The 16,040-nt window shown below is 41.4% G+C and overlaps 3 protein-coding genes across 3 annotated transcripts; all 3 read left to right on the top strand.

Moving 5' to 3' along the window:
* Nucleotides 1-1,763: 1,763 nt before the first annotated feature.
* On the top strand, nt 1,764-3,971 carry N7466_009425 (uncharacterized protein; the record flags this gene model as incomplete). Its single annotated transcript, XM_057168814.1, has 1 exon — nt 1,764-3,971. The coding sequence occupies one exon, from the start codon at nt 1,764-1,766 to the stop codon at nt 3,969-3,971; it is 2,208 nt and encodes a 735-aa protein (XP_057017520.1).
* A 746-nt stretch (nt 3,972-4,717) lies between these two features.
* On the top strand, nt 4,718-6,735 carry N7466_009424 (uncharacterized protein; the record flags this gene model as incomplete). The annotated part of the gene is made up of 6 exons (XM_057168813.1): nt 4,718-4,832; nt 4,894-5,163; nt 5,214-5,388; nt 5,476-5,665; nt 5,734-6,348; nt 6,466-6,735. The coding sequence occupies 6 exons, from the start codon at nt 4,718-4,720 to the stop codon at nt 6,733-6,735; spliced, it is 1,635 nt and encodes a 544-aa protein (XP_057017519.1).
* A 1,428-nt stretch (nt 6,736-8,163) lies between these two features.
* N7466_009423 (HET domain-containing protein) lies at nt 8,164-9,981 on the top strand (the record flags this gene model as incomplete). Its single annotated transcript, XM_057168812.1, has 1 exon — nt 8,164-9,981. One exon carries the CDS (start codon nt 8,164-8,166, stop codon nt 9,979-9,981), a length of 1,818 nt encoding a protein of 605 aa, XP_057017518.1.
* Nucleotides 9,982-16,040: the final 6,059 nt, after the last annotated feature.

Here is a 16,040-nt window from a genome sequence, read left to right as displayed (position 1 = left end):
CTCTGGGGGATCCTGTGAGGCCTGCAAGGCCTCTGCCACACTTATTCCACCTTGGTTAGATATTCATATATTCGTTCGAGCCCGTTTTTGCTTCTTTTTTTCATTCTCCGCCCGCAAAGCGCTATTTTCATGTGCTAAAAATATAGCTGAGTTCATAGCTAATTCGCAGCCCTTGATAAGCTGGTTTAGCGTACGATCTGTAGGCGTTGGGGGGGTTTCTGAGCGTCTTTTAATAAGCGCTTTGATCGACGGAGCTTTTCTTTGTAGTTGTAAGAGATTCTGAGGTGTTTTTGGTGAAAGAATTCTGCCTGCGCTACCAGAGGGGTGGGGGTCTTGAGATGGATATTAAGCTTCGAAAGTACTTCAATAGGACTATATGGAGATAGTCCAGTTGCTCGGAAGCTATTTTGGATAGCATTTGGCTTAAATGTGTCCACACACGAGCTTGAATAGGCCATAAGAAAGTCGAATTTATCAATATGGTTAAATCCAAGGCGGGTCTTCGATTCCACTAACCGACCATATGCGCAAAACAACCCACATCAAATTGAATTAATCTTCTACCTACCCACCTCTTAATCAGCAATATTGAATGATGCCCTTTTCCAACAGCCAGCAGATGCTCCGACTTAGATCACATTTCCAGCGCACCTGTCTGAGTTATTCAATATGCTTAGACGAGCCACGAAAGGTAGGGGACCAAAGGACCATGTAAATGTGGGGTTGGGTTCAAACCCTTGGTTCTACCCCAGTCACGGACTCTAATATATCCTCTACTGAAGCCTAGTAATCCTCTCTTTAAATTAAAGATATTAAAAGCTATTATTCATAATTCAAAGTTCAATAGTAATAACGGCTTAATATTTTATGGGACCTAGTAAATTCATTCCCCGCCGAAAAATTAAGTGACTTATATCTATTGCGCTAGTACTTCCAATCCCCACACCGGCCACGGACTTCCAAACTTTCCAACCCCTCAGCGTAACCCAATATAGTATAACAATAGGTCTCTCTTTTCCGCCTATATTTATGATCTTATTTCGTCTTTTTCGAGTCCTCTAATTAAGTACTAGACTCACCTCTATATACACAGTCTGTATTCGTCCGCTTCAAATCTCTTAAGAAATTACCAAAGTATAAATATAATACTTTAAAGCTCTTCTTAACGATTATAAGTCTGATTTTAAGGGCTTTGAGGACTCTTATATCTCCGAAGATAATGCTGAGTCAAATGAAGATTATTAGGGCAGTGCTGAGGTTTTTAACTCGGCCTTTAAACCATACAAATCAGGTTCTGTTTCATGAATGGTGTCCTACAGTCGTATGTCGGAGAAGAAGGATCGGTGTACTGTGTACTTCACACCGATTATAATATTTGTCTTGATTTATGCACCATGGGTAAGGCCGGTTCATTTGCAGCATTATTCTACCTGAGTAGTAGATCATTCCTTGATCAACAGGAGGAAATCAGTTACCTAATAATTAATATGTGCCTAGCCCTTAAAAGCCTTAAAATGGACTAGGGGGAGTATTATTTGCTCTATATATTATTAAAAATATTTTTTAAAGCTAACAAGCATATTATCGCTTGAACGGAGCGAAGCGGACAGGTCCGCCCAAGGGATAGCCCAGCTGCAACAGCATCCTTCTTCGAGTGGCTTACAAGGTTCGACTTCAAGTACCATATCCCCCAGCGTGCCCGGAAGGACGGTTCAATAAGGAAGGATCGGGTGCTTATGTACCATCCTATCTCTAACCCTGCTATGGATGACCAGGTTGAGGATTATGCCCGGGTAAAGTTGATGCTTCACCACCCACACTTCCCCGGTGACGATCTTCTGACTGTTGACGATTATACATATCCAACCTTCTCCGCGGCCTTCGAATACTGCCAGGAAGCACATTCACACCCAGATGATCATTATGACCAGCTGAAGGTTGATGATACTCCTGAAGACCTGTTTGAAGATGCTGAGGATCTTGAGGAGGATGTCGACGATGATAACCCTGGATCATGGGAAGCATTAGCCCGACAGCGCCCTGCTGATGATACCCTTACCTACCTTGCGGATGGAGATGCCCTAGGCTCCCGGGATCTTGATATAGAATATCGGTGGGATCAGCACATCGGCCAGTACCCAGATATCCTCCTGGGCCTGGATTACTGGAAGCAGCAGAAGATGAACTTTCCTGCCACGCTAGGTAATCAATCTGATGCTTCACCTAGATCCCTGAGCACCAAACAGATATTGTTATTTGAGCTAGTGGTGGGGCACTATGCGCGCTGGCTAGAGGACCATGATCTTCCGTTCTCACGTCCATTTTGCGGGGATACTCTACGCTATATTCCCGAACAGCTGCTGATTAACCTTGACGGCAGAGCAGGGACTGGAAAGTCCCATCTCATCAGTATCCTCTCAAGTGTCCTCCAAGGGCTCGCTGACAGGGCAAGTATCCGAGGGTCACCGGTTCTGCGGGGTGCACCAACTGGCGTTGCCGCCTTCAACATCACAGGTAGAACCCTCCATACACTTTTCCGCCTTCCGTTAAAGATGGTACAGTACCAGCCCCTAAAATCAGAGCCGCTCGGGGATCTGCAAAAGCTCTTCCAGGATGTCCGGTATCTTATCATCGATGAGAAGTCAATGATAGGGAACCGTGTACTATACTGGATTGAACGCCGGTGTCACGAGATACGACCAGGTAATTCCACCTTACCTTTTGGAGGATTTAACATTATTCTGGCAGGTGACTTCTTCCAGCTGCCCCCAGTGAACCAGAGGCCCCTGTTCTACAACCCACCTGATGACCTACGGAAGAGGGATCCTAACACACAGGCTGAAATCATCGCAGGCCATGCAGCCCGTCTTTACCGGTCATTCTCCATTACCATCGAGCTCCAGGATATTATCCGGCAGCAAGGGACAGATTCCGAGAGTATTGCATTCCGGCTAGCGCTGGATAATCTCCGGGAAGGCAAAACAACCCTAACTGACTTTAACTTACTGGTCACTCATTTTGTGGGTCGATTACCACTACAGGTGGCTCAGGAGTCTCAGCAGCAACTACACATCCTTCCTACCAAGTTAGCAGTAGAGGCCCACAATACCGAGTCCCTTCGTGCACTACAGGCCCCTGTCCTGATCATCCGTGCTCGAAATAGCAGCAAACAAGCTAAAGATGCTTCTACTGATGACGCCGGTAACCTATCCAATCAGTTGGTTCTGGCAATTAGATGTAGTGTGATGTTACTAGATAATACCTGGACGGAGAATGGTCTCGTCAATGGGGCATTTGGGGTGCTAAAGGATATCATCTGGCCTAAGAACATTAATCCGGAAGATGTCCCAAGCACAACTCCACAGGCCTTACTGGTGGCTGTTAAGCAGTATTGTGGACCGACACATGACTTTGGTCTAGATGAAGACCAGCAGCCATTAGTGCCGATCCTACCAATCACTCGAGACTTTACTATAAAGGGCAAACAGTGTACACGAACCCAGTTCCCAATAACACTAGCTTTTGCCATTACAGTTCATAAGTCCCAAGGTGTGAGCTTGGACAGGGCAGTGCTCGATATTGGCAGCCGGGAGTTTGCATCTGGGTTACGATATGTGGCGGTATCTCGTGTGCGAACCCTGAAAGGGGTGACCTTTCAAAGCCCTTTCACGTTTTCGGATCTTGAGCATCGGACACAATCTACTACAATGACAGCCCGATTTATGGACCGGGTTCGTCGCCGACAAGAGCACTGGAATCCAAACACCGGTCCCCTTACCGGAACCCCCTCCATCTATTTTTCTCCGTCCCGAATCCCCGTTGCCAGCCCATCTCGGTCACAAGGAAGGGCTAGCTCAACACAATTAACGCTCTCCGGGACCCCCTCGAGGCCCCCCTTCACACCTCGCCGTCATAATCGATTCCAGCCATCATTCCCCCAGACACCAACCCCAGCACAAAGAAGGCGCTAGTTTGTCATTTTGTACATAAGGTGGTCTAGATTTTTGAATTCCTGAATTACCCAGTCATATTGTTCCTTGAGTGGGGGTGATCAAAGTAAGCTATAAAGAAAAAGCGGAAGGTTCACATTTGGCCTTTTCCTCTTTATGCATGTGGAGTAAATGGAAGTAGGAAGAATGCATCACCAAAAATAAATGTGGGATAGAAGTGGGGAAGACCCAAAGAAAGCCCATTCCCAGCCTACATTTAATTCCTCTTTTGAAACTTTTGGGGGAAACGATCAAGTAGGATAAAGAAATTTGATCTGCTGAGCTTCTGCTGAGTAGATCACACATACATGAGATTCTTTATGTCAAAAAATCAGACTTGAAATGATTGGCTTCAGATACACACACATATATTTATGGAATATCCAAAGAAAGGTAGATCTTTGAAATCTCGACTGCTGACCCCGAACCCTTTGATTCAAACAGGAAAATGTGTGCTGGTCGCAAAGCCCTTTGATGTAGTCAAAGAGTTATTCCCCTCACTTGAGTGCTGGTTTGGGTGTACAGATATTGTTTGACACATGCATGAAGTGCTAGAGAAATCCATCAATTTATTTTGTTTGTCCATATCTTGAAGGATTTCAAATATATATACCCAGTATAAACCACCTTCATCACTTACCCCCAACCACATCTTACAGTACCAATATCCATCATTTATCATCTTTTTTTATCAACTTTTTTCTCTTACATCTACAAACTTCTTCAATATGTCCCAGCTTGCAACGCGAGAAGGTCGAGGCATACAAATCCAACCATTTATTGACGCTGTTGCGTCAGAGCCAAATATTCCTCATCCTGATCCTGTCTGGGGATACGCACATGGTATGTCATGTGACTACTTACCTCTTGGAAAACCGATTTACTTACATAATATTTGGAAAAGGGCCAATCGAAAACAACAACCCAGGCTGGCTTCCACCAGAGGCCCGTGTCCCACGACAACCTCGAGCTGGCCCTTACCAGATCAAAGCCAAGGACATCAGCAATGACCCTGCTCATCCAACAAGAGCACCCCCCAATCCAAGGGTCACCATCAGCAAAGAGAATACTGGGGTCTGTGATATCATTCGATATGGACAGACAATATGCGGGCAGGTGTTTGAGGATCAAGGTGCCTTCCGTCGGCATATACGCCAGGAACATGCAGGTGCAGGTAAATCAAGTCTCTTACCTTCATCTCTATCATTTACTAATCTTATCCAGCCTTGATGCCTACCAAGAAGGCAAAGGACATCGATGAGATAACCGCTGGACGCAACGCGATCATGCGATGGGTGATCACGGGTGGCTGGCGCGACGCTGTTTATGTCTTTGAGCCTGGTCGAGGGCCTGACACAAATCTGATTGGACACTTCTGTGATGGACTTGAGCGGATCGCGTAAGTCTACCTTCACTCCCACTCTACTCTTTTACTAATCATGATTTATGATTTAGGGGTGACGATGCCACCTTCCGTCAAAGATAGGGAAGCCGTTTCCATCGATACCAGGTCCCTCCTACCCCCCACACAACACATACCGCACGCCGGCATGGCCTTGCTCCACCTGTACCAGCGATACCCTTTACCCTGGGCCAATACAACCAGGTGCGACGAGGACTACCAGGCCCTCCAGCACCAGGCCCTCCAGCACCAGCAGTCGAACCTCTTTTTCCTGGTGATAACTTCCAAGCTATCCTCACCCAACTTCATACAGATCAGGTGAATGCTGCGCGTAATGCTTAGAGAGCTACTCTAGCAAAGAGAGCTGCTGATGCTGAGAGTGCTGCTCGGATTGCAAGGGAACAAGCTCGGGCGGCTATTAATACTGCTGCCGATCAAAGGGCTGCTGTTACTGATGCTGAACGGGTTGAGGCGGCTCAGGCGAGAGACGCCCAAATGGCTATTTTGGTTCAGCAAAGGATCACACGGGATTCCCGTGTAATAAAAAGTATGATGGAGTGGTTGAAGGCTGCTGAATTCGCTGAAGAGCGTGACAAACTTGCTGCAACTGCTGCTGCTGAAGCTATCACTGCTCGGGCTACCACTACGGCTAATCCTGCGGATGTAAATGCCCAGTCAGCCTCGGCAATTGCGGATACAAATGCAGCAGATCTACAAGCCACGGCTACTCGAGAACGACTGGTTGCTACAACCAGGCATACTACTATGCTAGAGCTTCTTACTAAAAGGAGGAATCTTATTTACACCTATTCTGAACTCCGGGCTCGCTTCCATCCTACGGGATACCGCAATGGTCTTACATTACACCAACTCCGTCAGCTATTGGCCAGAGATTTACACATTGTCCGAAGCTCAATGGATGAGCGTGATCGTAATCGCTTGAATTATCTTCTGATGGTTCACCCACATATCTTTCGAGATTATGATCCGGCTACTAGACCTAAACATCCTTTTGACCCTCTTCCAGTTCCGAACCTTTTCCTACCTCCTATACTACCTGCATCGTGCCCTTAGACTATTGACCAGCTCATGCGTCCTTTCAATGGTCTTACTTTGGATGACATCCTAAATCTATCTACTACGAGTCTGGAGTACCGTAACTGGAGAGCAGAATTACTTACTATGGTGGATGATGATGCACGATTTCGTTATGTTGTTACCTCAGAAGATCTTCCTGCCGAATTTTTCGATGAGTTTTTGAACTATGATATGGTAAACATGTCCGAAGAGTTACCTCCGAGTACTCCATCTCCAGAGGCCACGGTTCTTCATATCCCAAGATAACTGACTTCCTGCGACAGGCCACCGTCTTTCGTATCTTCAGATAACTGGTTTCCTGTGACAAACCACGGTACTGAAGTTTAGAACCAACACTGGTCCATAACCTTTATCGCGGGATACCTAAGTCCTCATTAGCTGAGAGCTAGGGAAAACTATGGCCGGTCTCACGAAATACAGGATATATATTGAAGAAAAAAACAATGGTGTATCTCAAGAAAGACACAGAGAGTATAGCTTGAAGGTAGAATCGTGGCTTGTCCTAGGAAGGAGGGGAAAACCGTGGCCTGTCCTACGAGAGGTTCGAACAAGAGACACTGGCGTGCTACATGATAACACAAGTAGATGTCTCTTCTGATGGAATCCCTCGTGGGATAGACCACGATTTTCGTCCTTTTCAATAACACATGAACGCCTGTATCGTAGGGCAGGCCACGATTCTACAAGCTAGACCATGATACAGGCCCGCTTGCGTTCTCTTGGAGTCACATTCAAGTTGAGATGGCTGTTTATGTTTCGTTTTCCATTTGCATAATTCAACATACCCTTCCTATAAGGAGGAAAAACCGTGGCCCGTCTCAGGAAAGATTCCTGTGCTAGCTTAGAAGGAGGGAAAACCGTGGACCTACTGGAGAAGACCGGCAAAGGATCTGCTTCTCGCGACGGTCCACGGGTTTCCTTCTCCGGGGCCTACTGATGCGTTCCTAGAACCAGTTCAGCTGGGTGGAGTCCTGATCTACGGCTTCAGAGGCTGTTCCATCAGTATCAAGGACTCGCACGAGGTGATGGATCCACATGATCACAGTGTCGATCCCAGGAACAGTGCATATGTGATGCCAGGAGCAACACTGTTCCCAGAAGCTCTCGCGTCAATCCTAAAGACGGTTTAAAAGGCTCTGGGAACTGTGTTCTTTGTTCCTGGGAACCTTGTTGCTCCTGGCATCACATGCACTGTTCCTGGAAGCAGCGTTGGTTCTCTGCGACCGTGTGGAATGTCCCCAAGTTTAAACAGCGACGCCACTCATATTTTGAGGGAACGACGGCAGTTGAATGCCAAATCCAGAATTAAACATACAGCATGTGAAGGGTCTCATGTACATGTTTTCCAAATGAATGATCAATACTGAGAAGAATAAAGTCGACTCTAATAACAAGAAGTAAACGCATATATTAAAATCTCCAGATAATCGCATCTGGGACTAAATAGAAGAAAAGAAGCAATATTTGGCCGCCCATCAATGCCCGCCGAGCTTGAGAAACTTTGAGTCACATATGCCTAGATGGGTTACATTTTGTTCATTTGATTTTATAAGAGGAGGGGTAAGTATCACGTTGGTGGGTACTTAAAATGGGCCCGCCACCGCCCAACTACCTTTAAATAGATCTTCCCGTCCCTGCACTCTCCTTGCACAAAATACACATTGTGGCTCTGATATGGAGATGAAACTCATATTCAAACCGCTCAATGTCCAGGAGCAAGAGGTTCGAGTTCTAACTATCCATCCGGATAGAAATTTTGATAATGAGATACGTTGTTCTTTACGCACCATATCTCTGAAGAAGCCTGTCAAATTCGAGGCACTATCCTACGTATGGGGAGGTGCTGAGGCGTCCGAAAAAATATTGCTCGAGGGTTATAGATTTCAAGTCACTCCCAACCTTGCTTCTGCACTCCACTATCTTCGAAATGGGTTTCGCAAGCGGGTGATCTGGATTGACTTCATTTGCATTGACCAAGGAAATGCAGAAGAACGCAACAGCCAGGTTCTTTTGATGGCGCTTGTATACAGAAAATGTACTCGCGTCATTTCCTTCCTCGGAAACCCAAATCGCGAGATTGAGCGGATGGTATCTTGGACAGAGCGATATGTTCATAAGAAGATCAACAAAAGAACGATCTACTGGTGGAGGCTTGACGGCAAAGCTTTTTTCTCGGCGAAGGCCCGACAAGAAAAGGAACTCGCTCTTGCTGAAGCTTACCACGGCACTGTCGAACTGTCAGCTCTTCCGTACTGGACTCGTTTGTGGACTTACCAGGAATATCATTTACCTGAGTGCGAACCTCTTTGCGTTTGCGGTCATTTGAAATTCAAAGCCTGCATAATCAGCAAGCAAGTACGTGAATTGTTGACTTTGGAAGTGGTTAGTGTCACCGATCAGTTCTCGCAAATGAAATCTCATGAACATCGAAAAAATCAACACGTCAAGAAGGTCGCGACTCATTTGATTAGTGAGGATAGCGGAATTTGTTTCACAATGCACACAGATAACCGCGGAGGCAATGACCAAAACCGTACCGGTCAATTAAGTCAGCTGCTTTGGAGAACACCCAGGCACCAGTGCTCAGATCCACGTGATAGGATCTATGCTCTATATGGAATGGCTCCAGCGGCGCGGAATGCATATCCACCCGACTACGATAAATCTGTGGGACAGGTGATGAAAGAGGCCACAAAGTACATTATCGAGAAGGAGCTTGGGCTAAGGGCTCTTGATGCGTTTGTGGTTCGCGAAGATAATACCTCAGCTGATTTGCTTCCTTCCTGGGTCCCTGATTTTACCAGAGACCTGACAACCGAAGGCATTTATGGTTCACAGTATATCTCTGTGAAACCTGATAAGTCTCTGTTCGAATGGGAAGCGCAATACCAGCCTTACATCTCTCCAGATCTGTCCACGCTACACCTTTGGGCTCGTCGTGCAGGCAATTGCAGAGTTCTTTTCCGTTTTCATACAACCGTGCCGGGGACCGCTTTGCAAATTGCGAGGTTCCTTGATAGTGTCTCAAACCCCGGGGATTCAGCCCGCCATCATGGGATCATCCGTTCATTTTTGATGCATGATCCCGAATGCCTTAAATTAGCTGCAGAAGACGTCTTGAGCGCAATTCGAGAGATATCTACCCATTATTCTTATATTCAAAGAGGCTGGCAAACAGAACTCGTTTCATCGGTCATTGATGCTTTGGGAGGAACCTGTGGTAAATCGGTGTTTCTCACGTCTAATTCATCTGGGCGGTGTCTCGGGGTGAGTGGCTTAAAGGTGTCCAATGGGGACCTGGTTGTTCTGGCTAGCACTGCATCGCAACCGCTAATACTGCGTAAAAAGGTGGCTATGAATCAAGCTCAGGAGCCACTTTTTTTTCAACTTGTCGGCCCAGCATTCTTGGATTTTATTGTTGAAACGCAGACGCCCAATGCATTTTTGGACCATCTGAAAACCCAGACCTATGAAGAATACTTAGTCGTTTAAATATTGCCAATACATGTACTTCTGATCTGTATACATGAATCGGAGGGAAACTCCGGCACAAAATGACAGTAATACCAACTAAATAAGCCTGTAGTAAAGTCAAGGGCTCACCCTTATCACCCTGGTCGCGCGACCGCAAAGCGGCGACCGGTTGTTCCCCACCGGGCTAGACTAAATGATTGGCCAGCATGGCCATTCGGCGGGTGGCTTAAATGCGGCCAGTAGTTCGGTGGGTGTCGCCAGGGTGAGAAATGGGTGAGAGCCGCTTTAGCGTCGCGCGACCGGGGGTGAGAAGGGTAAGTGCGCAATAGACAGGGTGAGAAGCGGGGTGAGAGCGGGTGAGAAATTACCTTCTGGCATACACCGGTCGCATTGACCTTCTAGGATGATTAAAAGTAGAATATTATTAGGCCACCATATCCTATATTAAATAGCTAGCCTCTTGGTATATATATATAGTCCCTCTAGAATAACCCTAGTATACCTTGCTATTATTATTATTGTTACCTAATTACTATATTTTATATATATACTTGCTTCCTAATAACTACTACTTTATATAGCCTATATTATGTACTCTCTAGGTACTCTTTAGGTAACTTCTAATTTTTACTATATTCTATAGATAATATATAAATGGATGCCTTAACTTAGAGGGTATATAAGTACCCTACTAAATAACTTTTAGGATAAAAGAAGGATATTATAGAGATCTAGGATAAAGTATAATAAACCTGTTTTAATAAAAGGTTAAGAAACTATATAATATTTAATTATTAATAGGTAGGGGATGATTATAGAATAGATTTTTTTATTATATATATATTATATTTTATACTAATTAAATTATTAATTTAGCTATTATACTCTCTAGCCTATATAGGCCTAATCTATATATAGATCCTAATATAGATTTTAAAAATGGAATTTGATCTACCTCCTAAGCCCACTCTTAGTTTATATATAGTACTTACTCCTATACTCCTATTCCTTACTTAACTATTATTACTTTTTATTTAATCTAATCTTATTATTTTATTAGTATAATAATATATAAAAATAAGGTTATCTTGGCTTTATAGCTTCTCTTTAATACACTAAGTAAAATTTTCAGAACCTACTATAAGCTAATATTTATAGCTCTAAAAAAGATAAGGGAAGTACTAAAGGCCTAGGAGTTGGAAGATAGCCTAAACTCTTTATTCAGAGAAGCCACAAAAAGAAGTAAAATTCAAGGAGCCTAATAAATCCCTTAATTAAACATCTAAAGTCTTCCCTCAGACAGTCCACTAAACCTATATAATACCCAAGAAGGCCTTCCTTAAGATACACATCAAGATCTCCAGACCAATCCCTCAAACCATCCACCAAACCCACAGAATACCCAAGATCTTCCTCAAGACACCTAGCTAGATATCCAGAACAATCCACTAAACTAATATAATACCCAAGAAGGCCTTCCTCAAGACACACATCAAGATCTCCAGACCAGTCCCTCAAACCGTCCACCAAACCCACAGAATATCCAAGATCTTCCTCAAGACACCTAGCTAGATATCCAGAACAATCCACTAAACTAATATAATACCCAAGAAGGCCTTCCTCAAGACACACATCAAGATCTCCAGACCAGTCCCTTAAACCATCTACCAAACCCACAAAATACCCAAGATCTTCCTCAAGACACCCAGCTAGATATCCAGAACAGTCCACTAAACCAACATAATACCCAAGAAGGCCTTCCTCAAGACACACATCAAGATCTCCAGACTAGTCCCTCAAACCGTCTACCAAACCCACAGAATACCCAAGATCTTCCTCAAGACACCCAGCTAGATATCCAGACCAGTCCACCAAACTAACACAATACCCAAGAAGGCCTTCCTCAAGACACACATCAAGATCTCCAGACCAGTCCCTCAAACCATCCACCAAACCCACAGAATACCCAAGGCCTTCCTTAAGACACACATCAAGATCTCTAGACCAATCCCTCAAACCATCCACCAAACCCATAGAATACCCAAGGCCTTCCTCAAGACATATATCAAGATCTCCAGACCAGTCCCTCGAACCATCTACTAAACCCCCCACAGAATACCCAAGGCCTTCCTCAAGATACACATTAAGATCTCCAGACCAGTCCACCAAACCAATATAATACCCAAGGCCTTCCTCAAGATATACATCAAGATTTCCAGACCAGTCCCTCAAACAGTCTGCCAAACCCATATAATACCCAAGATCTTCCTCAAGACACCTAATAACACACCTCCCTAGAAAGAGGTTAGCAGAACTACCTATATAACTTAGTACAAGATAGAGTGATTAAACTAGAAAATCTAATCACCAAAAAGTATACCAAAGCATTTAAATTAATAACTAAAAAATTATATAATATATCAGAGTTTTACAAAACCAATACTTCCATTACCCAAATACTAGAAACTAAGTAAGGTATAAATAAGCCAATACTTAATATAGAAGTTTTGTATATCTTAAGCAATACTAGCCTTTAGGTTAGTAAAGAGAAGTAGCTTTTATAATCCTTCCTTTAACTATCTCTAAGTCGAAATTTTATAGAGTAGGAGAAATCTAGTAGATTTCTCCCACAGATTAAAAAAGAGAAAAAGTTAAAATAGGGTAATAAGATAGCTAGATTTATAAGAAGCCTTCATTACTACCTAGAGAAATACCATAAATCTTTAAGTAAGATAATTAATTAAGGGGTTAATCAGCTTCTCTTTCTTAATTTTCTTAAATAAGTACTTAATAAGAAAAGAGATCTTATCATAGGGGTTTTTACTCTATTTATAATATTTAATTATACTAAATTTAAAGTAATCCCTACTATAGAGCTAAGACCATTTATAATTTCTCTATATATATTATATAAGCTTATAAATAACTAATTTTATAATTCTATACTATATAAAATTTCCGGATAGTTTGCTAGTATATAAGCTAAATATAAACTCCTATCTATACCTTTTAAGAATATAGGATTAATATATAATTTTATAAACCCTAGCTTATCTATAGAAGGAAATTATTAGGGATATACTAAATACTCTAAGCTTATAGACTTCTCTACTTTACCCTCTTATAACCTAGAGGTACTAAGTAAGCTTATAGATTTCTCTACTCTATTCTCTAATACCTAAGAGGTAATAAACTATCCTAATATATAAGATCTTAGAGATTATTAAATATAATCTTTATCTATAGATACAGAGTTATATAATCTGACTTAAATCCCTATAAATATAAATAGTTTCTCTTTTATATATATAAGTATAAATACCTAATCCTTTTTAGTTAGCCTAAATATCTTTATATTTCCTTAAAGTCTATTATTAAATATATAGACTATAGCCTTAGGATTTATATACTAGAGTAAGATAAATAGTAAATATAATTTTGGTCTAATTTTTATTTTATATTCTTTTTTCATAAACCATTATTTCCCTTTAACTAACTATATCCCTAAAGCTTTTAGATTACCTTCTAGTACTTAAATAGGAATAATAAGTATATTACCTATACTATAATAAAAGTATATATATTATAGACCTATAATCTATACTAATAAATATCCCTAAAATTCTAAGATTTATTAGAAATATCTAATTTAAGATAGAAGGAGTACTATATACTTTTCTAGGAAGATTAAGGTTATTTAAAAATGAAGTTACTCTATAGTTTAGCTCTTCAGATTTATATATATTAAAATCTTAGCCTTATTTTTTAAATAGAATTAAGGAGGCTTATTCTAAAAATATCTTTTATTTATTATTTTTAACCTCTGATAACTTATCCTTAAATAGATATAGCTTTATTAATAGCTTTTCTGATATAATAAAAGACTAAGCTAATTATATTGGTGAGAAAATCGGAAAATTTGAAGATTAAGGGTAATAAGGGAGGAGGGATATTTAATAAAAATGATTATAAATAGGTAGGTAGAGGATAGTAGGGTTAATATTAAGATAATAGTAGGATAATTATTAGTAATATCTATATAATAGTATTATATAGTTGTTAGGTAGTAATATTGATCCTAGGTATATCTTAGGGTCTTAAATATTAATTATAATTATTAGAAATAAAAAAAAAAAATATCCCTCTAAATTACTATCTAATAAGAACTATAAGTATAAATAAATAAGATATAATAATATAGAACTTTATTAGGAGGACTTATTACTTAATACTATTATAACTAGATTAGGGAAGTAGTAAAACTAGGTTTAAACTACCTATTTATATTACTTTAAACCTACTTTAAATCTGCTATTAGTAAGTATCTATTACCTAATCATTATTTAACCTATATTTATTATTTTAATTTATTATTTATCATATTCTATCTCTATAGCTAGAGGATAGTTTAAATTAGTAACTAATATAGGGAGTCCTATAGGGGTATCTCTTATTCTAACTAAGTTTAGTTTAAATTATAGCTGATTCTATCCTATAAACCCAAGATAATAAGAAAGCATAGTTACTTTAAATCCACCCCTAATTCCTAAATACTATTATAAAGCTATAAATAAACTATTCTAATGAAATCTGATAAAAATAAAGTTACCCTATATAAAAAAAAAAAGAAAATCGTAAAACTATATCTAAAAACTGAATAATAAACTAAAATAAACCAGATTAGTAACCCTAGTACAAGGTTATTATATAAATAGTATAGGTAAAAAGTCTGGATCTTATCAGGGATATTAATCACTTATCTAGGGAACTAGGGCTATCTATAGGTAGTAGACTATTGGGGTATCTGTTATCATAAGTTGGATAAATTCTATCAGGGATCTAAATCTGTCTAGGAATGATTATTGCTTGCCTAGGGAACTAGGGCTATCTGTGGTGGTAGACTACTAGGGCGTCTGGCGTTATAAGTTGGTGATCTTCTATACGGGATTGTAGAGTTTTTAGGGATACTAGAATTATAATTTAGGAGGTTTATCATAAAGAGACACAAGGAATCGAGTCTATGAAGGAAGGAGGGCAAGAATGTAATATAATAGTATTGTGTGCTGTAAGGAAGGAAAGAAAGAAGAAGAGAAGGAAGAGAATAAGCTATCTACAAGAGATGGAGTGAGAGTACAGATCACATAACAAAGTGATCAAACATATCGGTTGATTTAACATGTATGAATGCGAGGATCCTATGTACCAAATCTATCTGGGCGACAGATTTCCACGGCTTGGGCCCCCTGTTGCGACCAGATTGGGGAAGCGGTAAAACCGGGTTTAAACTAGTTTAGGTCCCAGAAGTCCTGCTAAATCAGTGCGGACTGGATAAACCATTCATCCGACAGAGAGTCTGTGTCAGGTGATCTGTTGACTAGTACAGTGAACTCACTATAACTATACAGCAGTACTCCTTACTTCATTTTTTATCCCTTTGACATCGCTTATTCTCTATGATAAAATTTCTTCCTCATCCCCTCTACCTGGTCCTTCTTATCCCGCACTATACTCATTCTCACATCTACTCAATCTTCTTCATCTACTCAATCTTCTTCATCTCTATGCTTCTTTGATACACATCATCAAAACATTAATTATAGACAGCCAATTCTCTTCCTCGAGCCACTTCCTTTCAAGGGGGCCACATTATTTTCAAGGACACATTATTTTCAAGGAGCAAAATCCACGAGCAAAATCAACAAGTCAGACCATACCTAGCTAGGGCCATTTTTCGCCCCAAAGGCGAAAAGCAACCTTTTTACAGGTCAGCGTCCAGCTTTTTCTCCACAGTGCTAACCAATCATGACAGTCCTTTTCGCCCCGAAGGCGAAAAGCGACCTTTTTACAGGCCAGTGTCCAGCTTTTTCTCCACAGTGTTAACTAATCAAGACAGTCCTTTTCGCCCCGAAGGCGAAAAGCGACCTTTTTACAGGTCAGCGTCCAGCTTTTTCTCCACAGTGCTAACCAATCATGACAGTCCTTTTCGCCCCGAAGGCGAAAAGCGACCTTTTTACAGGCCAGTGTCCAGCTTTTTCTCCACAGTGTTAACCAATCAAGACAGTCCTTTTCGCCCCGAA

The sequence above is a fragment of the Penicillium verhagenii genome (genome assembly GCF_028828195.1).
Source record: "Penicillium verhagenii strain IBT 33310 chromosome Unknown utg000009l_segment0_segment0, whole genome shotgun sequence".
Classification (NCBI taxonomy): domain Eukaryota; kingdom Fungi; phylum Ascomycota; class Eurotiomycetes; order Eurotiales; family Aspergillaceae; genus Penicillium; species Penicillium verhagenii.
This window is presented reverse-complemented; position numbering and strand designations above follow the sequence as displayed.